This window comes from Urocampus carinirostris, chromosome 1 (genome assembly GCF_059441175.1).
Source record: "Urocampus carinirostris isolate Australia breed hairy pipefish chromosome 1, RoL_Ucar_1.0, whole genome shotgun sequence".
Lineage (NCBI taxonomy): Eukaryota > Metazoa > Chordata > Actinopteri > Syngnathiformes > Syngnathidae > Urocampus > Urocampus carinirostris.
The window spans coordinates 50,366,416-50,390,146 of record NC_142349.1 but is presented as its reverse complement, the minus strand read 5'-3'; the positions used below and the strand labels follow the sequence as shown (position 1 = coordinate 50,390,146).

The window sequence follows — 23,731 nt, the reverse complement described above, 5'->3', positions numbered from 1 at the left end:
CACTGAAAACATTAAAATTCAACCATTATCAAGGATTTCATGTGTCTGTAGGAACCTTGAAATTAAATCCTTCATTGAATGACTCACAAATGTTTTTTTCTATAAACTCCATGTTTTGTTTTCAAGTGCAACAGACTAATTCAAATAGCTGTTGGTAGACCTGAAAACTTGGATGTATGCTGCATCCAAGCAAGGCATATACAGGAGTAAACTAACCCCCAAGGTTTTATGTTTCCCGTATATAAATGGTAAACTAGTGCGTGCTGTTGGGCCTCTGCTGGCGAATGCTTGCCGGCACAGCAACTCACCCCTTGATGTGCCGTGGGCTTAATGTTTGGTGTCAGGTTGGGAAAAGCGAAGCAGGTTGTGTGTTCTTGACTCCTACTAGGGGTATATGGATTCGGCATATACAGTAAAGAAAATAAGTATTTGAACACCTGGCTAATTTGCTATTTCTCCCACTTAAAAATCATGGAGGGGTCTTAAATTTTCAAGTTCATGTCCGCTATTAGAGAGAGAAACTAAAATTAAAAAATCCAGAAATCACAACGCATAATTTTTTAACAATGTATTTGTTTTATACAGTTGCAAATAAGCATTTAAACACCCGTGAATCATCTAGAATTTTACCCCTGAAAGACCTGTTAGTCTGCTCATTAGAAGTCCACCTGCTCTGGATGTATCATCCTGAATCAGATGCACCTGATAGCTGCATAAAGACACCTGTCCACCCCATACAATCAGTAAAACTTTAACTTGTAACATGGCGAAGACCAAAGAGCTGTCCAAAGACACCAGAGACAAAATTGTACACCTCTGCAAGGCCGGAAAGGGGTATGGACTAATTGCCAAGCAGCTTGGTGAAAAAAGGTTCACTGTTAGAGCAATCATTCGAAAATGGAAGTAGTTAAAACTTGACGGTCAATCTTAATCGCAGTGGAGCCCCGTGCAAGATATCACCTTGTGGGGTCTCAGTGATTCTAAGTAAGGTGAGGAATCAGCTTGGAACTACACGACAGGAGTTGGTCAATGACCTGAAAAGAGCTGGGACCACCGTTTCCAAGGTTACTGTAGGTAACACTAAGACAAAATCATGCATGGCACAAAAGGTTACCCTGCTTAAACCAGCACATGTAAAGGCCGGTCTTAAGTTTGCATATGACCATTTAAAATGATACAGAGGAGTCAGGAGAAAGTTTTGTGGTCAGATGAGACCAAAATGGAACGTTTTGGTCATAATTGCACAAATAGTGTATGAAGGTAGAAGAATGAAATGTACATTCCAAGAACACTATCCCTACATGCATGGGAGTGGTAATGGCATGCTTTGGGGGTGTTTTTCTGCACATGGGACAAGGATGAGTGGGGCCATGTATTGTGAGATTTTGAGGAACAACCTTCCCTCAGTCAGAGCATTAAAGATGGGACGTAGCTGGGTCTTCCAACACAACAACGACCCGAAGTACACAGCCAGGAAAACCAAGGAGTGGCTCCGTGATAAGCATACCAAGGTTCTAGCATGGCCCAGCCAGTCTCTAGACCTGAACTCAATCAAAAATCTTTGGAAGGAGTTCAAAATCCGTGTCAAATAAGTGACAGCCTAGAAACCTTACTGATCTAGAGAAAATCTGTGTGGAGGAGTGGGCCAAGATCCCTCCTGCAGTGTGTGCAAACCTGGTTTGACTTCTGTAATATCAAACAAAGGCTACTGTACCAAATATTACCATTCATTTTCTAGGGTGTTCAAATACTTTTTTGCAGCTGTATCACACAAATAAATCGTTAAAAAATCATGCGTCGTGATTTCTGGATTGTTCTTTTTAGTTTATCTCCTTAACAGTGGACATGCACCTACGATGAAAATTTTAGACCCCTCCATGATTTCTAAGTAGGGGAAATAGCAAAATAGCAGGGTGTTCAAATACTTTTTTTCACTGTAGCTAGATGGATAGAAATGGGAAATAAAATACATTTTCAATGTCAGTGATCACTTAACACTGATTTTAAGTTTTTTATACCATTTGAGACTAGAACACATCGAGTTCAGATTACGTGAGTGAAATGTCTTTATTGTCATTGACATCAACATTGTGAAAACGTTGTAACAAATTAGACATAAAGCAGATATAGTACGGTATGCCAATTAAAAGGGACTTTATTCAACCATTAAGAAGGCCATGTAAATATGGTGCATAAAATGAAGTCTTTTTATACACAAAGTTGTTTGCTTTTATAAAACTTATATTCAAAAGTATGTAACACTTTTCTTGCGTATAATACCAGGAGGGTCATTCCTTTACCAAAAAAAAAAAACCCTGAATATATAGGGTACCCTGCGTTTACTTCATAGCAATGCATCAGAATATAAATCCAAGCCTTGGGTAAACTGGTACACAGTGGCTGCAGACGATAAGAATAAAACCTGTCTCCTTATGTAGGACTTTGGTCCGTGTCAATAGATCCAGTTTTCAGTTTGGCCAGAGCAGCATGTATCCTGAACTGCGTACGGGATTCCATAGAGTATTCTTTATAGTTGTGTCTACAATTAAAAACAAACAAACTTGTTAGTCCAGGGCTGCAAGAAAATGGAAATGATCAGATAACATTTATGGCATTTACTATTGGAATACCAATAAATCAACGCTGTATTCATCCTTTAATGCAGTTTTGGTAATGTGACAAAATGTTAATTTGTCTATGTGACATAACTGCTTCGTGTTCCGTAATGGTACGCATTTTAAAGGTATAGACTGCCCTCTGCTGGTAACATGCGGACCTGTAGAAAACTAAGAGGAAACCCAAACCGCTTTTTGGGAATCAGCTCTGGAATTAATCAAACTATCATTTAAGTCTCTAAAAAATCTTGCACATCTATGAGTGAGAGTCGTTTTTATAACAAAAACCCATAATTAAACCAAGGCCAAATCCCATTACTTCCTTGTTTTCCCAACCAACACATCATCTTTTCCCCCTTCCAATTTGATGACATGAAATGATCTGCATTTATATAGCGCTTTTCAAGACAATGACTTCCCAAAGCGCTTTACAATGTGCTCCACATTTCCCAATAGCGGCCTTGCAGCCATGTAAAGCGCTAACCTGCTTATTGGGGGTATTAGGGGTTCAGTGTTTTACCCAAGGACACTTCGACATGTAACACGGATTCGAACTGGGATCCCTTGATCCCAAGACGAGCGCTCTACCTCCCGAGCTACTGCCGCCCCAATGATGAGAGCAAGGGAAGGATTCCTCAAGAAAATGGTACAAGGAGAAGCTAGGGCGCTCACAAGTTGACTTTGTGAAATTAGGCTTGTGTCCCTCAATTATCTACTTCACTCTACACTTGTACAACGTGGCACTCTGAGTAAAAATAATGTCACGGTGGGATTAAAATCTAATCTAATCAGCACTCTCACCACTGCAATTTAGGTTAGATTCCTGTTGCATCCAATGCTGAGCAAATGTGGTTAGCGATACTTTTCAACTGCTCAAATGTGGTTAAACCTTGTGTATTATGCGCACCCAAACTATGAGTTTTGTTTTGGGTAGCAAAATTTCGTGTATACACAGATATACACAGTATAAGCAAAAAACAAGGCAATTTATTTTTCATTCTACGCACCCGGAACCCAAACTGAATAAAGTATCTATCCATCTATCTATCAATCTATCTATCAAACAACCCACGGCGCATGTGGTGTTGTCTATGACCTAGTTTAATTCAATAGAAGTAACATACTTGGCTTTATGGAGTAGTTTGATGGCTTCATCCCCTCGGCCTTGTTCAATATAGAGGAAACTGAGCTCCACCATGGAGTTGGGAATGAGGTAGTGATCGAACTTGAGCTTCTTCTCACTACAGAAATAAAAAAAGCCCATGATTGTGCTCCTAACATTCATACGACTGAAGTTTTCAGCAGCATTGTCCCCAAGTGCCAAAATGTAGAAATTCACCAAGAATTAATCTTATGAAAGCATTCTTCAGCGCCCTGGAGGAGACCCTGGTTTTTCAAACACATTCCCTTCAGCAGGTGGATTACACAACGGTCATCCAGTGAATATTCATTATCTGCAGATAGACAAGACAAATGTCAACTTTGTGTTGCGCTTTAAGTCAGCACGTCTGAGGACCTGGAGACTCCAACAGGTTGCGCTCAGCCTCCACCAGAGTCTGCATCATGCCTTCAGTCAGTTCAGGTCGCTTTTTGATCATGCTAAAACCATTCCACATGTACATCATCTCCTGGAATCAAATGATTCATGTAAAGTAAATTTTTGGCTTTTTTTCCAGGATCTGTTTCTGAAGACTTACCAGCACTGGCACTGCTAGCCTGACTGGGCACTGGGCTTGGTAGCGGCGAGCTTTGTGAATAGCAAATTTCTCAGTGGGGGGAGACTTCCCTGCTATCTTCTGCTTAAAGACAGGCACTTTTCTAAAATAATATGGAAGAAAAGGGTTTAATGGCATTCAGCATAGCTGGTCCAAAGTGCTAAAAGCCCTTGCTTGTTGCCCCTATACTAATGGACTCATTTCAATATGATTGCATACATTTTGTTATCCACCTACATACATTTTGACAATCGGATACATGAACCCCTAATTGTGTAGCAATACATTTACATGTAGAAACAAAACACTTTACCTATACACAACTATAGCTATATAATGTATGTGAGCTTCTTACAAAATGAGAGTCAAAATAATAGTCAAGTGCATTGTAGTATTTAAAAAGGTTCGTGTTATTGAATCTATCTACCCTGGTCATATTCCTTGAGAGGGGTGACCGACACCAAGACAAACACATACACAAAAAGAAAAAAAAGGGAAAAAGTAGCAAAAAACACACAAAAAGATTTTTGGACCATGGCCAACCCAAATTTCCAAACACCCAAACAAGTTAAGCACCTCAGCACCTAAGTTGGTTACGTTTCCGTCCCTCCAGATGAAGTGGGACACGAGAAAGCGACCATGTCACTCAGGTCAGGGTGACACAACATACTCTTCTGCTCAACAGCAGGGCCCGACAGCTTTCACTGGTTTACCCCTGCCGCATCATACAGGTGCCCTGCCCATCCCTTAGAACGTGTCAAAACATCCCACTATCCTTTTACAACACCTCTCCACTCCTCCCTATCACCAACAAGAGCTCTAGCTTCCATTATATTAAGACCTCTTTCCTGCAGTGCACTCATATCACCATCCATCCACGCCAATCGCGGACTTCCTCTTTGTCTCCTTCCATTGACTTCTGCTCTGTAGATCCTCTTCAACATTTGCTCCTCATTTATCCTCTCCATGTGTCCAAACCAACTGAGTACTCTGCATCACGCAGCCCTCAATTCCATGACTACTCCAGTTCTGTCTCTCACAATTTCATTCCTCAATCTATCCAATCTTGTCACTCCTAACATACTCCTCAAACACTTCATCTCAAAAACATTTAATTTCCTTCTCAAGTCTGCGTTCAGGCTCCAAGTCTCTGCACCATACAAACACAGTCGGCACAATCATACTCTCATACAGTCCCCTCTTAACATCTACTCATACTCTTGTTGCTCATCACTCTCCGCCAGAGCACCCAAACCCTTGCTTCCTAGATTCACTATCTATCTATCTACTCTGGTCATATCGCTTGAGAGGGGTGACCGACAGCAAGACAAACACGTGCACACACACAAAAAGGAAAAAAGTAGCAAAAAACACACAAACAAATTTTTGGACCATGCCCAAACACCCAAACAAGTTAAGCACCTCGGCACCCAAGTTGGTCATGCTTTCGTCCCTCCAGATGAAACGGGACACAAGATATTGGCCATGTCACTCGGGTCAGGGTGACGCAACACACTCTTCTGTTCAACAACAAGGCCCGACAGCCTTCACTGGTTTATCCCTGCCGCATCATACAGGTGCCCTGCCCATCCCTTAAAACGCGTCCAAACATCGCACTATCCCCCCCCTTTTTTTTCTTACAATTTTACTTTGATCATAATTAGCAAGCCTAATTTTTGTGGAAATATGAAAATCCATTGAAGAAAAACTGGAAAAAATGTTACAAAATAAATCGTATTCATTCAATATGTTTTAAATCATTTACCTAAAGAGTTCCACTTCATCCTCTCCGAAAGGGCGTTCCTCTTCTTTGGGCAACATGCTGAGACAAGCAGCTTTCATGTAGATGTACATAGCCTGGAAGAAACAAATTTTATTTTCGAGCCATGTCATTTTCTTGAAATATTCAAGATTTGCCAAGTAAAATGAGTATGTATGAGTAGTGTGTTCAAAACCAGTTCGCATTTCCATAGTTATCCATCAGGTACATTAGCATAAGAAGAAAACAAGAATTGGCTTATTCTCCAATTTGGACCTTCGACCAGCGGCTTTCCTTGCTCAGGAGGTCTGCATAAAAATAGGCCATCTTCCATGCTTGTTTGTATGTGAAGCACCACATCAGCTCCCAGTAGCACATGTGATGGAACTGCTTCCATGCTTGCTGGGCCTTGCAGCCATCCTCAAATAGTGCCACCGCCTGGTGAAACAGTAGGACAAATTATAAGAACATATGAGGCGTACTTTATTAAGATTTTTGCTTAACTTAAAGGAGCTTTAGGGAATTTGCAACATTGTTACTCTCTGCCACCATCTCCTGGTTTGTGAAATTATTCCAGCCTTAATCAGCTCATTCATGACACACGTGCAAGTACGAGCATTTCGTAGAAGCGCTCGAATTTCCATCTTTCTTGGGGTATGGGTTAGCATTTGGACTGTAGTTGAGGCAGGCTTTTTCTTACTCTCACCATTTTTATGCTACAATGACAAATGTAAATAAAAACCTGCAGGGACGAGCAGGATGTCACTCTGCAGCACTCTCCCTGCCCCCATTACACAAACGTAATCTGTTCTTCCCCAAACAGTGCTGCTCAAGGTAGGAGAAAATCAGAGGGTTCAATGGAAAATAAAACATAAGAGCATTAAATCTAGGAATATGAATTATCTACATTTCATTTTAACGATAACTGTGTATTGTTTGTTGATGACCTTGCAACATCCATTGCATCCTGGTCATCCTGGAGGTGGATTACCTAATGTGCGGTCCCTTCTCAAGGTTTCTTAATTTCCTCATGCTGAGGTTTTGAGTTTTTACTTGCCCTCGTGTAGGTTTTAGATCAGATGGTGTAATACTACTCTGTACAGCCCTTTGAGAGTTGCTCTGATTAAGGGCTATACAAATAAAGATGACTTGACTTTTTGAACTTAGATGGGCAATGTTACACATACTTACTAGAGACAATATTTAACTTTCAACTTTTTAAGGCCCCTTAAAACGACACACCCCACCTTTAACATATGTACAACTCACCTTAAGAACTGAAATCACATCATAAAACCATTTATGTCTGCAGACTGAGTCTTCAACAGAACATGTTACAATACCTAACTAGTATTCATAATGCAGCCACAAAGAGGTTCACACTCACGGGTGTTGGCAATGCTAAACTGAGCAAGGAAGCAGCCTGACCTTGACAGGTGCTGCTAATATTGCTTATATTATCAAAATCTTTGTAGGGGGTGTACTTTTTAATAGTCCTGTTACTATCAGTCACTACAGAAGAGTTACAAGAATCATGTAAGTAGTGCTAGCCATCCTTGAGTGCACTATGAGGTTCACTCCCATCTGGTTGACGATCCTTAAAAGTATTTGTGCGAGACGCTACCAACATGTACATTTCGGGGATGCATTTGGGAAAGCAATACACACTGGAATCGAGAACCTTAGAACTGTGAGACAAACAAGCTAACTACCAACCACTTTTTCTGTTTAATGGAATAAAAAAATGATTTAATTGTATGTGCCTAAAACTATGATGAGCCTAACCACGTCGGGCTCTTTGGCACTCTACTATAAGACGATTAGAAAGAGTACCACACCTCATCGATGTTTCCCTTCATCTCCTCAGTCCTGCCAGCAAAGAAGAGGAAAATCGCTCCCTGTGTAAAAAAATGAAATGTTTATTTATCATTGTTTTATGGTTAATTATCCTCTGGCTAATTCCCTGCAGTTTAATTTTAGTCTGCAAGAAGTACTGTACTCGATGACAATTGTTGTTTCTCTGTGGCCCCTTTAAACCGCAGTATGCTAATACTGTCTAGTTTGCTCTATGGGGTGGGCCAGCATTTAGCAGCGGGTGGAACAATAAAATATTTCTCCTGTTTGCGCGGTTCAACAGTTCGCGAAATAAAAAGAAATGGTGAAATCATGTAATGACGCTAAAAGGAACTTGAATCAGGGTCTGGAGGGTCTCAAATGAGGAATTCTGGTAATTCTTCTCAATATCTCAGTTTAGGAGGAAAAACGAAATAGACAAAAATCTCAGCCTGATTTGGCCATGGATTTATTACCAATTTGACCGTTAATTGTGGTTTAAAAGGTCATGGTTTAAATAATAGTAATACTTACTAGTTGTCACTACGGAGGGACTTGTAAAATTGCATAAGGGAGCAACCTTTGAAATCTCTATTTCATTCATTTTTCAGCCACTTATCCTCACTAGGGTCGCAGGGTTGTGGACCTCATCCTAGCCGACTTTGGCCAGTGAGCAAGGTTCGACATGCACTAGTTGCCAAACACTCACGTGGCACCTTTGAAATCAATTGCCTCCAATTGATTAAGTAACCAGTTTGTAAGAAAATACCATACAAAACGTATCGCAATTTACTTTTCACAGCTTCGATACTTAGCGGATTTCCATTGTGCATTGTGTTTTACAGCAGACAACACACAACAAATGCTATCATGGGGGCAGGTCCGAGAGGGTTGTGTGTGTGTGTGTGTGTGTTGGACGGGTGTGACTATGTGAGCGACTCGATTGGGAGTGTATGCTGACTGACAGCATGCATCAGCCAAGCGGGCGGACAAAACAATGTGTCCACCAAAACAAAATGTGAAGCCTGATTACAGCTAGTATTTTAGCAGCCTGTTTCATTGAAAGTGAATTTATCAATTATACTCTGAGGAAAGTCCGAAGAGTTCAAACAAATGCTGATAACCATCAGCAAAAAAGATGGGGAGCCACAGGTCCGACCTACTGCTGCAGCTATGTAAAAACTGTCATTAGCCACTCCTGCCAAGCCTGTGTCTCACCAGCGCCAGATCAATTACCCATGAAATGCATGACCTGAAGCTACAACTCATGGGAACACGCTACATTCATGACAGTTTTATTTTAATCAAACCTGGCTCAACCCGAGGATCCCTGATGCTAGCGTGCAGCTTGCCAGCCACTCTCTACATCCTTTTCCTTACACTGAAAGGAGAAGCTTTCAGATTTCGTTGTACTATTGTATAATGACAATAAAAAACATTCATTTATTCAACAGGAATTCTGTTCTGGGTATTTTATTTTTAGATCTACAGTTATTATTTTGTTACAGTCATAAATATTGTTTGTTACTGGTATTTAATAAATAAATAAATGTTTCTACTTGGCGGATTTTGACTGTCTCAGGACTTTTTGGGAACGCAAAACAAAGCATTACTGCATTTAGTTTATGTACTGGATTGGAAGTGAAAAAAGGTAATTATAATCAATAGTATAATTAATCACAACAAACCAAAAACGTGTTTATTTCTTCTGTGTCTTCTGTAAAACCCTTAAAGATTCTGAGCCCACTCACCCGGGGATATCGGAGCCGGAATATTTTCAGCAATCTTTCAGCCTCGTCAACATGCCCCTCACCTGTTCCTAGTAGGAAGAGAGAGAAAGAAACCTCCTACAGATCAAACATGATAAGTGATAGTGCTCAGAAAAACTGTTTAAAGAGCGAACACTGTATGATGCAAAGCCATACCTAATATAAAGGTGAGAAAGGTGTAGTAACACAGAAGAAGCAGAGCACACAGCATGGAGCGCAGGTTCAAGGCTGTCGCACCAACATCGAGCAGCGACAAACCGTAGTCCTTAAACAGGTATTGGCATGGGATAGCTGTATATAAATTCATAATCATGAAAATGAGAGCTGAAGGATGTGCCACCTCAGGCTGTAACATACCTTGTCTCCTGAGAAACCAGCAAACTCTAATACTTTCAGTATTCGTGGCGGGAATAAAGAAAGTGTCTAACAAAAGTTGGAAACTAAAGTAAGCTTCAAATACGCACAAAAGATCGAGGGATAGTGATATCATACCAAATTAAAGGCTCCTATTCCAAAAGAAATTCCTCCCTCCAAGTGACTGTGGCTTGATCCTTTGGAACAGTTTTGGGATTTTACATAGGCATGCAAGTCTCTGGAAGGGAAAGGCAATAATATTTTTAAAAAGGGCCCTAGGCGGCAGAGTGTTATGTTGGCAGACAACTTGTTCAAACATTTTTGTAACCTCCTTTCCTTTACTTTCTGATTTATACAAATTAATGAATTTCGGTCAGAATTCTAAGTCAGTTGTAGTTTGCAGATGACACAGCGCTTGAGGCTGATTCTGAGGAAACATTGAGAGGGTTGGTAATGGAATTTGGAAGAGTGTGTGATAGGCGTACGTTACGTGTGAATGTTGAGAAGAGTAAGGTGATGAAGTGTTCACGTGATGGAGTGAGCATGGCATTAGAAATAAGGTTGCATGGACAGGTGCTGGAAGAAGTTTTAGGTACTTTGGTTGCGATGTGGCTGCAGTTGGTAGAATGGAGTGTGAGGTATTGCACAGAGTGAATCAAGGAAGCAAGGTTTTGGGTGCTCTGAGGAGGGTGATAAGCAACAAGAGCATGAGTATGGATGTTAAGAGGGGACTCTATGATAGTGTGATTGTTTGAGGAGTATGTTAGGAGTGACAAGATTAGATAGATTGAGAAATGAAACTGTGAGAGACAGAACTGGAGTAGTAGTGGAATTGAGCAACCGTGTGGATAAGAGAGTACTTGGTTGGTTTGGACATATGGAGAGGATGGATGAGGAGCGAATGTTGAAGAGGATCTACAGAGCAGAAGTCAATGGAAGGAGACCAAGAGGAAGGCCGCGATTGACGTGGATGAATGGTGTTATGAGTGCACTGCAGGTAAGTGGTCTAAGTATAATGGAAGTTCGACCTCTTGTAGGTGATAGGAATGAGTGAAGAGGTGTTGTAAATTGATAGTGGGATGTTTAGAACAGGACACATGTATGATGCGGCAGGGGTAAACCAGTGAAAGCTGTCGGGCCCTGCTGCTGAACAGAAGAGTGTTTTGTGTCACCCTGACCCAAGTGACATGGCCGCTTTCTTGTGTCCCGTTTCATCTGGAGGGACGAAAGCATGATCAATTTGGGTGCCGAGGTGCTTGACTTGTTTGGGTGTTTGGGCATTTGGGTTGGCCATGGTCCAAAAATGTTTGTGTGTGTTTTTTGCTACTTTTCCCTTTTTTTATTTTTTTTGTTTTTGTATGTGTTTGTCTTTCTATCGGTCACCCCTCTCGAGGGATATGACCAGGGTAGATGGATCAGAATTCATAGAGCCATTTACAGCCTGCATATAACATCATATTATTTTTACTGCTTGTGTTAAAATACTTACTTGTATATCAGGTAACTGTTTCGTACTTTGATTCCCCCTTTGATAAAACTCACCATATTCTCATCCTACGAAGAAAAATCGTGTGTTGTCATTACGAACTACGGTGTGTTGTACTACACGGGATAAAACCTGACACAATTAAATATTCCGGCTTTACCTGTAGAAAGGTGAGAGCAGCTCTTTGGAGTTGGCATTCGGCATAACAGACTTCAGCATGGAGTTGTTCTGCACATGCATGAAACAAAATTCAACCAAATAAAAATAGATTACTGTGTTTAAACTGTCAAAGGGATGCGACCAAAATCAGCTTCAGCTTTTTTCCCGTTGTCCATATTTTTCCTTTCTGTTTTTCTCAATTGTAAAGTCAAGTAGTTGATTTTGAATTATTTATAAACCTGTCTTTGGATGAACAGAGAAAAAAAAAGAAACGTAAAACAAACACAATATTTAATTCAACCTCTGTCAAAAGAAAAACTATTACCCAACTTTTTGTCTGCTTTTCATCAATTTACCTTATTTTATTTACTTTTTAGTTAGAAGCATAAAATACAAATATTGAATTGACGTGTTTCATAATTCACCTAAAATTAACAATTCCTAAAATGAAAATTAAAATAAGACATGAGGGAGAATAATTTAAATGCCAGTGCAACAAAAACATTTTACTCTTGATTATTTTTTACTTTTTAGATATTTTTTAAAGAACTTTTTGCAGTTCACACCAAATTTTATAAAGCAAGAATTAAGTTGATAATGTGGACTTTTCCACTTTAAAGGAATATACTGTCATGGTTGCCCATTGCCCCCAATTGACCCCGCCCGTTTTGCAGCAGCTACGGCTTGTTGACTGATTGGAATCCCTCCTATTTAAGCTCAGTGCTCTCACTCACCCTTTGTCAGTCCGTCAAAGAACCTCTGCACCCACAAGACGTGTTTTTTGACTCTGACTGGTATCCTGCTTGTGTACCCTGTCTGGTATCGATCCCGTCTTTCTCGCCCAGTTTGATATTTGACTCCAGTCTCGGGTATCGTCCCCGTCTATCTCGTCCTATTTGATATCGAACTCCAGTCTCTGGTATCGATCAAATCTGTCTTGTCCTGTCTGATATCTATCTCCTGTATCTGATATCACTCCTGTCTGTCCCGTCGTGTCCGGTATGAACCCCATTTGTCTGGTATCTGCTCGTGTAACTGGTATCCATCTCGTCTGCCTCTGGTGTCCTGTTGTTCCACGCCAGACTTCTGCCTTACTTCTTCCGCCCAGCGATCACCGAATCACTGGCGTTTGTGTTAAGGTGCATGACTGCCCCATTCCCGTAAAAGAAAGCTTGTGTGAGAAACTTTACGCATCTAGGACCTCCCCCTGTTCTGGTTCTAACATATACAAGAATATGAGTATGTTCTACCCTTTTTTAAAAAGTATATAGCAATTCAGATTTCTGGAAATTGTGTGTTTTTTTTTTAAACAGTACCAAAACATTGATTGGAATGAATTCCCTTTAAAATTGAAAACATAATTTAATACTAAATAGTTTAAGTTTACCTTCAGTGAGTGGCTCCCCTGTTAGCTTCCCTAAATTGGGAGATTTACGGCGAAACCTGGAAGTGGAGTAACATAAGTGTTTAACATGGCCAATACTAGTTACACACAAGAATTCGGCATGACATGATAAGCAGTAACGTGGTTGAAATAATTATGTTTATATTGGGGCGATTAAAGGAAATGGTATGTTTATAGCTCAGATGACAGGATCATAAAGACGCTTGAATACATTTACAACGACAAACAAGTTTATGAAATGGATTTTCAAGAAGGAACAAGCACTAATTGTTGCATCTAAACATACCTCTGACAGAGATCCTGAGCACTCTTCATGGTAGCTCCAGCACTGCAAATGTCCTCATGTTGGAACGTCATCATAGCCTGCATTTCAAGAATGGTGGCGTAGATGAGCGCATGGTACATACTCTCAGCCACTCTATGTTGGAAACACAATCATAAACAGAAGAGAAACGTTAGCATCATATCAAGTACCCTAGAGAAGAAATGGGCAGATGCTGTTATTTTTGCCTGTTTATTTCTCTTTTCAAACCAGTGTTTAATATGGGATTAAAGACGTTGTTGGGTTTTCCACTGCCAGAATCGTAGCTAATGAAGTGCACAAGCAAATATTTGATTGGAGTCAGCCATATCCGTAGTTTGCATTCGGCTAAAAACATTTTGAGATCATAAATGGAAAAATTCAAATGGAAAAGTATAACCATTTTTAAATGCAGCAAAAGATCCAATTAGACTGGAGAGTTTAATGTGTTTGTTACATTAGCAGCACCTTGGGTTCTTGTGGATAGATACATAGTTACACTTTATGATGTTAAAATACATATTTCTTAAAAAAACATTAAATTGATCATAGATTGAATCAATAACCAAATAGAATAGCTGCTGACCATTACAGCATTACCAGGATCGAGACGCTAAACCATTTTTGGTGGCATTTCCCTTTTTTGGCAGGGTCATTGGGCACATGAGAAAGTAAGACTGAGTCCAGATGAAGACTAAAATCTTGAAATGGGGGCACAAACAGCCCAAATATGTAACTGTCGAGATATCTATTCTTTGGGAAAAGATTTACCTCAAGATGCAAAGAATCCAAGGAGAAAAAAAAAAGCAAACTGGAAACTGCAAGTTGAAATACAGCTGTTCAGTCATCGTCTTGCTTTTTTGATGGAAAAATGCTAAGTCAACAAAACCAAAAGTGTTGAGTCTGCTTTTTTCCTCTTTGCATTTTTCACATCTAGGGCAACTTCCCTGACTGCCAGTGAAAAAACGTGGTATATATATGAATACTTAGATCCCAAACAAAAACATCCCCATTCTCACTTTGCTTACAGGTGATAAGAACACATGTACTATTACATAAACCTGCATTATTTCGAAATAATCGTAAGTGTAGATATTTGTAATTAGATTACATGGCTTGAGACACCTTGACAGGAGATTGACATGTTTTGCCATGATCTTCTAACTACAGATGCCGCAAAGACAGTTTTGCAAAATTAGCATGCCACATTGAAACTTCTGTCACTGTCTTAATAGCCATTTATTTTCAACAGCTAGGCCCTGGAGGTAATCGTTGTCAAAATCCGTGATACAGGCATTGGCTGCTTGTCATATTCTTTGTTTTGGCAGAAACTTTCACTGGCCTTGTTTTCCTTTTTCCTCTGCAGCCATTATTTAGCCACCTGACTGCCCCTTTTGGCTAACAGCATTAGCCTCAATTATTGTTAGCTTCTTTATGTAAATTAAGTTTGCTCTGTTTTTTTAGTGTCATTCGCACTATACAGGGATGCTCACACTTTTTCAGCATGTGAGCTACTTACAAAATGACCAAATCGAAAATGGAGATTTAAGAGCAGTATAGCATTTAACAAAAAGTGTCCTTATTAGCGTGATTGAAAGTTTAAAAGACTTCTCAATGCAAGCTTAAGTCAATCAAATATATTCAATCAAAATAAAATATGGCATTTAATAGTAAACACCAATTCAAGTTAGTCGTTTTTTAATTGCCAACGTTTTTGTCCAATGACGCTCTTGCAAGAAATAACTATCACTGTGCTACTGTAGTTCAGTTCGATTAATCGAGAAAAAAAAAAAAAAGAAATATCATGTACTCAAACTAGGCAAATTTGTGGTCAATAATCAAAATTCCAACATATACCTCAATAGTAGTTTGATAATCATTATTTTCTATTTTTTCTTTATCACGGCATATTGAAAAAAAATCCTACATCATGCTTTTTACAATTTAAATAATTATTACAACATAATCGAACAATTACAAAAAATAATTTTAATAAATTACAACCAACAACGACGAAATTTGGAATTATCCTGTTTGCTACTGCTGCCAAGCAAAGTTATTGTCTATGCTATGATGCTGCATTTGAAAGCTAGATTGCGACGTGTCCCAACAGAAACAGTGCACTCAAAGCCTTCCTGCAACCTACCAGCACTACTCCAGTAATCCAAAGATATATAGCGATCTACAATGAGCACCCCTGGTTTAAATCATAGGTAGAGAACTTTGAAGATTTGTCGGGATTTTAGTCCAAAACAGGCTTATAGCTAATTTAAATGCTCTTTAATTAATCATTTTGTGGTCAAATTCATCCAACTACCACTTATCTTCAGGGTAACGTGGCAAAAAGTACTGATTCAGCTTAGGTGCCGGTCAAACTTTACTTGAGCACGCTTTAGATAAACAGTCCTTTTTTTAAAGGTGTCACACCACTGCTACTATCTATCTGCATCATGTTTATTTAACAGGGCAAGCGTTCTTTGGGTGTTGAAACAGTCAGACCTCGGGCGTCAGCTTCAGCAAACACGTAATATCCTGGAGAATACTTAACGGAGTTACATTTGTAAGCCATCTGAAAAAAGGGTGCAACGCTTCACTCTCACAATCATTAGCAAGTAAATATATTGTCCTATGCTAACATGATGTTTTTCCAAGCCAAATAGAAAACATCACAAAAAGTTTTTTTATTTTACTTTGATCGCAGCCTCTCCAGACTTTCATTGAAGTGGTTGTTTAGGAAAAGATCCAGGGCCTCCATGCACTCGTCCAGGCTTTCTTCAAGGGTCATATGTGATGAGTTACTAAAATACACAAAGAATGAGACATGAATAGGAACTATGAACATCTAGTGGGGCCCTTGATGAACACTACTTTTTACAACACTTCACAAGTTCACACTTTTTGCCCATGTAAAACTTTCCCTCCATATATCTTTTATACCTTTTGTGAATGAACTGTGAAGCTTTTCACAGAAACAGGGAGCATACACTAGAGCAGTGTTTTTTAATCTTTTTTGAGCCAAGTCACGCTTTTTCTCATTAAAAAATCTCAAGGCACACAATCTTTGTTTAAAAAATAAATCCAGGAACTAGTTTCATGTTATTGTTATTTTTGTTTTTTTAGTTAAAATAATCATATTGCTTAAAATGAAGGATAGTTTTTTTTTTCCATCTTCTGCGGTTATCGCACACAATCTTTGTTTAAAAAATAAATCCAGGAACTAGTTTCATGTTATTGTTATTTTTTTAGTTAAAATAATCATATTGCTTAAATTGAAGGATAGGTTTTTTTTTCATCTTCTGCGGTTATCGTGGATCAGGAGATAACATGTGTTATTATTCATTTTGGTGTATATTTTGCTGTCATTTAGAAATTTTTGTTTTTTAAAAACATAACAAAAATACTGGATTTTTTTACTGCCATATTTCTTTGTTTTAGAAAAATAATAAAATAACAATAAAAAATACATTTGCATTATTTGATGTATTATTGATCGTATCGCAAAACCAAAACTAATAAAAAGAAAGGGCTATGCAGACTTTTAAAACAGGTTGACTTTCTTATTTGAAGGCTTCTTTCCCTGTTTTCTTTGTAAGTTCAAAACCCAGTGATCTCTTCTCCCTATTTTGAGGGTCTACTAAAGTTTGAACTATTTTTATTTGAAATTATATAAGTTATCAAATACATCCCCCTATACTACCCCAAAAGCAAATTATTAGTATAGAAAAGGAATGAAAAAATGGAATCTACTGTCACCTACTGATAAGGATGTATGTTAGTTACTCGGCTGATGACCTGACGAAATCAAAGATACTGAACAGCGGCATGCTTTTTTCACAAAGATAAAATTGGTCAGTTCCTTGCGGCATACTGGACAAGGTCTCACGGCACGCTAGTGTGCCCTGGCACACTTGTTGAAAAACACTGCACTAGAGTGATTGTTTAGCAGTCAGTTGTCAACACAATAAAAAAATAAGTGATGTCAAACATGACAGCTTCAACTACAGAGATAGAAATGTGATAACCTCAGAAGCTGGAGTGGCTTTAAAGCTTTAACTCCAAAGTTAAGGTTTGAAAGCTTTAACCTTGACAGCACCTCAAATAACCATTCACACACTCAGCCACAGCTCTGCACAATGTTTATACTTCCATCAGGCAATTCTTTCCCGGGACATTTCCCAGGAACCGACAAGCCCCGAGAACATGTTTGCACACTGCAGGAAGTCCCAAGAATCAAACCAGGTACGGCTGTGATGCAAATGATTAATTTCCCCCAACACAAACACAATTATAAAATAATATTTATGACTTTTTGGGCAATGGTAAGCAATATCACGGTTCACGGATCCCTTGTCCGCATGGGTTGTCGGGGCACCATCAAGGACGCAACTCTGGACAGCCTTCTCCACTGTTGACCGTCCCTGCCCTGTTCTTGGGTCATGGCAAAGTCCACATGAGTCCATTCCTTAATGTTGTCGAGCCAGTTCTTTTTCAGTCTTCCTCCCCTTCTGCCCCCTTGAACTGTGCCTTGGAGAATTATCTTTGACCTGATGATCTTGTGATGTGACCATACCACTGAAGTTTCTGTCTGAGCACAGTCGACAACGGTTCCTCGTAGGGTCCAATGTGTCCTCTGATGGTGTTGCGCACCGATACCTAGAAGTTTCCTGTCGTTTTTTTTTTTTTTTTTTTTTTTAAAGTCTTCAGAGTGTGTTCATCAAGGAGTGCCATGTCTGAACTTCCATCCATCCATCCATTTTCTGCACTGTTTTTCCTCAGTAGGGCCGCGGGGTGCTGGAGCCCATCCCAGCTATCTTCGAGCAGTGGTTAGGGGACACCCTGAACTGGTTGCCAGCCAGTATGCAGGGCACACAGGGACAGACAACTCACTCGCTCAGTCACACTTAGGGACAATTCGGACCGGTCAATTAAACTAACATGCATGTTTTTGGAATGTGGGAGGAAACCGGAGTGCCCCGGAGGAAACCCACACAAGCACGGGGAGAACATGCAAACTCCACACAGGAGGTTCAATTTCCTGACCTCAGAACTGTTCCGCACAAGCGCTAACCACTGCACCGCCGTGCTGCCCTTGTCTGCCCATTGTCTTGTTGAAGACAATGTTCACTGCGTTGTTATCAATGACAAAAGAGAAAGCTTCTAATTATAAGAAGATGAGGAAAATGTCATTCACAAATCTCGTTGGGTAGTTATTGAACTTCATACGGATGAAAGATGTTGTACAAATATGCTTGTATTTTCAAATATTACTCTGCTTTATGTTTGCGGTATGCTTCTCTATGTGTTAAAAAAACATACAATGTCCCTTTGAATAAAACATTTGTGCGGCCCTGGTCACAAACAAAAACTATTCACCTCGTGACATCAGTGACAATTCCAGAATTTTTCTTATTCCAATTTTAGTCCTATAATTTTAAATTATTAGGACTACATGGCTACTTACATTACATGGACAGAGAATTACCTACCGTTGACCTTTAGAATAACTTTACGGATTTTGTAACCTTCTGCCATGGACCTTTTGTTGCGTGCGCAACTACATGCATTTCTTTTGTGCATTAAGTTACTCTCCAACTTAAGCCCCTCCCTCCTTTCCTCCTACATAATGTGTTGAACAGCCCGAACAGCTTTGCTTAAAGTAAGATAATAGCAGATAGGTCCAGTGGAAATTTTTTTAAATGGTTCTTTGAACTCATTTAGGCATTGTTAACCAGTTTTGGGACTAACGACGTTTGAAATAACACTGTTACATAACGGCATTATTTTTATCAGAAACGACGAATCTAACTAATTATTTGACGGTCAAAAGCAGTGCGTTACTTTGGCTGCAGGACGCCAATCATTAGCCTGTTCCCTCCGAGACGCCTTTTTATCTCTCGTGATTGGTCAATATACATTTTGGGGGGGGTTGACGTTAAATTTGTTGAGGATACAAAAGGTTAAAATTGTTTTGTATTTTTTTTTTAAATTTATGAATATTTTACATTTATTTCCTGTGTTTTTCTAGTGTTAATGTATTTATCTCCTTTTTTTTGTTGTTGTTGTCTTTTTGTTTATTTTCATTTCCTTTTTTTTTTCAATGTATTCTATTGAACTCACTTTACATTGTATCCTGCTGATTGTTATTGAATTATATCTTTTTACTGTTTATATTTGTTGCACTTCAAGTGTAGGATAAATCTGTTGCTGGTGAGGTGCAATACATATTTCAAGGTTCAATATCAGATTGTTCTTCTCTACTCAACTGTCCCAAATATTGCTCAGAAAAATTATTTGACGTACAAGAACTTATTTTTAAAGTTAACGGAAAAAGTTACTTTCTCTAGTAACTGGTACCCTTTGCTATAGAGTATTTCTGTTAGTATCTCGGTTATTTATTGGAAGTAGTAGTGAGTAACATACCTGTCAACCTGTACGGTTTTGCCGTACAAAGTACGTTCATTATGCATTTTAAGACGTTTACGACGTACAAGAAAATCTGTACGGAAAAATGCAAATTTGTCAATTATGGGTACCATGCGGTATTCACCGACTATCACGAAACGGCAAATCAATCAAGTCAAACGAGTTCGCCGCGGAAGCCTCTATAGCTGTATCGTTTTTTTTCGTTGCAAACGAAGCGAGTGGTTTGATGCAGTGAAAGGAAGTCCGTCTCTTTTTAGAGAACCTGCTTTTTCGGCTCAACTCATTAAAGAGATCAGGCTCTCAAACGGCTCACTTGCTTTGATGCATTATATTACGAAATATTATGTTGTATAAAGAAGTTAAGAAAAAAGGGAAGTATAAAAGGAGAAAATGAAAAAAAGACAGGTTTGTGGTTATCCCTTCAATAGGTATATTACCAACAATAATTTAATGCAGAAAATGAATTCAAAATTTGAATAAGAAAATGTATTATTCTACTTAATTATATTTCCATGTATTTTTCCTTTTACAATGAATGTCCAAGCTACTTAATTTTTGAACTTTTTTTTATAATAAACCTCATTCATGTCGAGCAACTCAAGATCTCACCACAAAATGTTAATTAACAATATGTATGGAACACATGTACAATATAACATGTTAAACTACATAAATAAACACGTTTGAAAAAAAATATGGTGTAAGATTATTTTGTATTTTGTAAGGGGAAATGCGACAGTTTGGTAAAGGCCCGGAGCCGTGGAGGTTGACAGCTTTGGAGTAACTATATCTAGTTACTTTTTTAAAGTAACGTTCCCAACACTATTGTTGACATATGCTTAATATAGAATACTTTCATTTTTTTAAAGACACTTCAAACAATTTAATGTAAAATGTTTCATGGCAAAAATTACGGTAACACATAATAAGGGTTAGACTAAAATGCAGGAAACAGCACTTTAAAAAAACAACAACAACAACGTCTTCTCTCACCTGTTGTGCAAAGGAAGTTAACTTTAAATCCCAAGACAACTCCCTAAAAGAGTATTGTGTTTAAATCCCCGTCATATTACGCTCTTCTCAATGCGTTGTACTCACTTCTGAGAGGCATTTTCGTCTTTTCCATTAGACATGTTCTTTAGCAGCTGCTACACCTGCTCGGAGCTGTGCACTTCTCACGCACAACAAGCAAAAAAGGCGATCGAAACAAGGCACATTGAGCACTTTACGTTCAGTTTTAAACCGAAGTCAGTTAAACAGAAGCTCAGTTTGAGTGTTGGCATTTATTTCGCCAGTTTCTTGCGTCGTCTGTATGGGTTCGAGTCAAGAGTGCAGGTATTCGTCGTTGTGTGAGTGTGTGAAAGAAAAGAGTTGCGGACTTAACTCCTCCTTTGCTTCCATCGGCACGCAATAAATTGAGGAAGGACAAAAAGAAGTGGGAGGAGAGCCGAGAAATGAGAATTAAATGTCGTGTGTGTACGGAAACGTCACCGGTCCTACGTGGTCCGGTTCAACCGGCTGGCCAGATGTCGCGCGGTCACAACTCTGTGGCAAAGGCCTAGCACCGTTCCAAAAATATAGTCACGGCACATAAATGGTTTGGCAGTAAATATTCTTCGAATGTACTTACTTGGTTCATCCATGGTGGCTTATGCGGTTTCCTTTTGGCCTTTGGGTGTCGCTATAGCGTGTCATTCTTTTTCGTCCATGTTCCAACTATTGGAACAGAAATGGGTTTCGTGCAAAGACTACTGGCGACAGAGAACGTGTTAAGCCTAGTCAATTGATGAAATACATAAATAACAACTCATTCTCATCAAAAGGTCTGGGTGATTTGCATTAGTCAATAAACATTATCTCCGTTCGGAAAAAAATATCGTTTTGAGGTCAAAATGGTTGACCTGTCTGAATCGTGTAGATCCAAGGAGAAAACGTTCTCTTTTACTGGGTTGAGATTTTCTGAGAGTGAAGCGGTCAATTAAAGTGGTGTGTTTGTATTAAAATGAGTGTAGTGCCCTGTTTGAAGTATTTGCCTTATGGGCAGTGCAACTGTCACAATAGTAGCGTGGATCCTCGTCTGATACACCGGACGATGAATCAAACAAGACTTTTGCTTACATAGCCAATCAAGGTAAATAATGGTAAAGTGCAGCCCACTTTGTCAAGTTACATATTCCATAGATGGTAAAAAGACAAAATGTCTGAATTCCCACATACAGAACTTCACCGCTACCACAATTTGATTTTCTTTGGGTGAGATAGTATTTTTAATTCCTTGGCTTGCAGATTTCCATAAAATATATATAATGATAAGGCAGCACAGTGGCGCAGTGGTTAGCGCGTGTGCGGCACAGGTCATGAGATCGAACCTCCTGTGTGGAGTTTGCATGGGCGGTGCAGATAATGGATGAGAAGGACAATCATCCATCCATCCATCCATCCATCCATCCATTATCTGCACCACTTATCCTCAGTAGGGTCGCAGAGGTGCTGGAGCCAGTCCCAGCTACCTTCGGGTAGTGGGCAGGGGACACCCTGAACCGGTTGCCAGCCAGTCGCAGGGCACACAGGGACAGACAATTCGCTCGCCCATTCACACCTAGGGACAATTTTGTCCTTGCAATTTTCACATCTAGGGTAACTTTCCTGACTGCCGGCCAATTGACCTGACATGCATGTTTTTGGAATGTGGGAGGAAACCAGAGTGCCGGGAGGAAACCCACGCAAGCACGGGGAGAACATGCAAACTCCGCACAGGAAGGTCGGTAGCTGGATTTAAATCCATGACCTCAGAACTGTGCCACACACGCGCTAACCACCGCGCCGTCGTGCTGCCCTAAGGACAATCAATGTATTAATATTATTATTAACATAATATTTATGTATTATTCAATATATATTACACAACCAGTTCAGGGTATCCCCTGACCACTACTCGAAGATGGCTGGGATGGCCTCCAGCACCCCCGCTATCCTAGTGGGGATAAGCAGCGCAGGAAATGGATGGATGGATACATATATTACATAAAATGTACATTTATAATAGTGTTGTTATTATTGTTGTTATAATTATTATTATAAAACAGATACAAGCAAGCACCAGTAGTAGCATACTTACAGTCTATAGTAAGCATCTGTAGCAAACACTTATTTACACGTACAAAAGATTTTGGCATTCAAGCATATCCAAACCAGATTGCCACGATAACTTACAAGATATGAGACGGCCACCTCAAATGCCGACATTTCTAATAACGTCCACGGTCAGTTTATAACGGCTTGCAGCCACAGGCTCCTACAGTGCATTGGAATAGGCCTGTTTTCCTCTGGAAATCACAAAAGAAATTGTGTTCCTTAAAATCGTGATGTGTGCACCTTTACACGAACAGCTGGTGATTTTGTCTTAGTAAATTCATCTCATCTCATCTCATTAGCTGCACCGCTTATCCTCAGTAGGGTCGCGGGGGTGCTGGAGCCCATCCCAGCAATCATCGGGCAGTGGGCAGGGGACACCCTGAACTGGTTGCCAGCCAATCGCAGGGCACACAGGGACAGACAACTCGCTCGCTCATTCACACCTACGGACAATTTGGACCGGCCAATCCACCTGAAATGCATGTCTTTGGAATGTGGGAGGAAACCGGAGTGCCCGGAGGAAACCCACGCAAGCACGGGGAGAACATACAAACTCCGCACAGGAAGTCCGGTAGCTGGATTGTGACTCCTAAAATGCCATTGAACATAAAATTGTTCTCTCGCTTTGTGGGGTTCTGTTTACCAGTGAGGGGGAGGCCTTGATTCTTGCTAGACCACCTACAAAATTCAGCAATATCTAGTCTAAACAGGACTGGGGTGAAGATGGGGTTTGGAGAATTTTCCACTCCCTCAAGGTTTTGTTCTTTTCAAACAATG

The 23,731-nt window shown here is 39.7% G+C and overlaps 1 protein-coding gene across 3 annotated transcripts; it reads right to left on the bottom strand.

Moving 5' to 3' along the window:
• Window positions 1–2,048: 2,048 nt before the first annotated feature.
• On the bottom strand, window positions 2,049–21,538 carry LOC148375057 (tetratricopeptide repeat protein 39A). Of its 3 annotated transcripts, none has more exons than XM_088343864.1 (18): window positions 21,450–21,538; window positions 16,087–16,194; window positions 13,382–13,513; window positions 13,078–13,133; window positions 11,692–11,759; window positions 11,535–11,599; window positions 10,184–10,283; window positions 10,049–10,114; window positions 9,848–9,956; window positions 9,674–9,741; window positions 7,928–7,987; window positions 6,366–6,527; window positions 6,096–6,187; window positions 4,313–4,433; window positions 4,132–4,243; window positions 3,955–4,069; window positions 3,740–3,856; window positions 2,049–2,539 (listed from the first exon to the last, which is right to left on the bottom strand). In XM_088343864.1, the coding sequence occupies exons 2-18, from the start codon at window positions 16,179–16,181 to the stop codon at window positions 2,431–2,433; spliced, it is 1,647 nt and encodes a 548-aa protein (XP_088199990.1). In that variant the 5' UTR covers window positions 16,182–16,194; window positions 21,450–21,538; the 3' UTR covers window positions 2,049–2,430. The 3 variants fall into 3 exon arrangements, with proteins under 3 accessions (XP_088199990.1, XP_088199984.1, XP_088199997.1); XM_088343858.1 differs by lacking the exon at window positions 21,450–21,538 and adding an exon at window positions 20,918–21,313; XM_088343871.1 differs by lacking the exon at window positions 21,450–21,538 and adding an exon at window positions 20,813–20,915.
• Window positions 21,539–23,731: the final 2,193 nt, after the last annotated feature.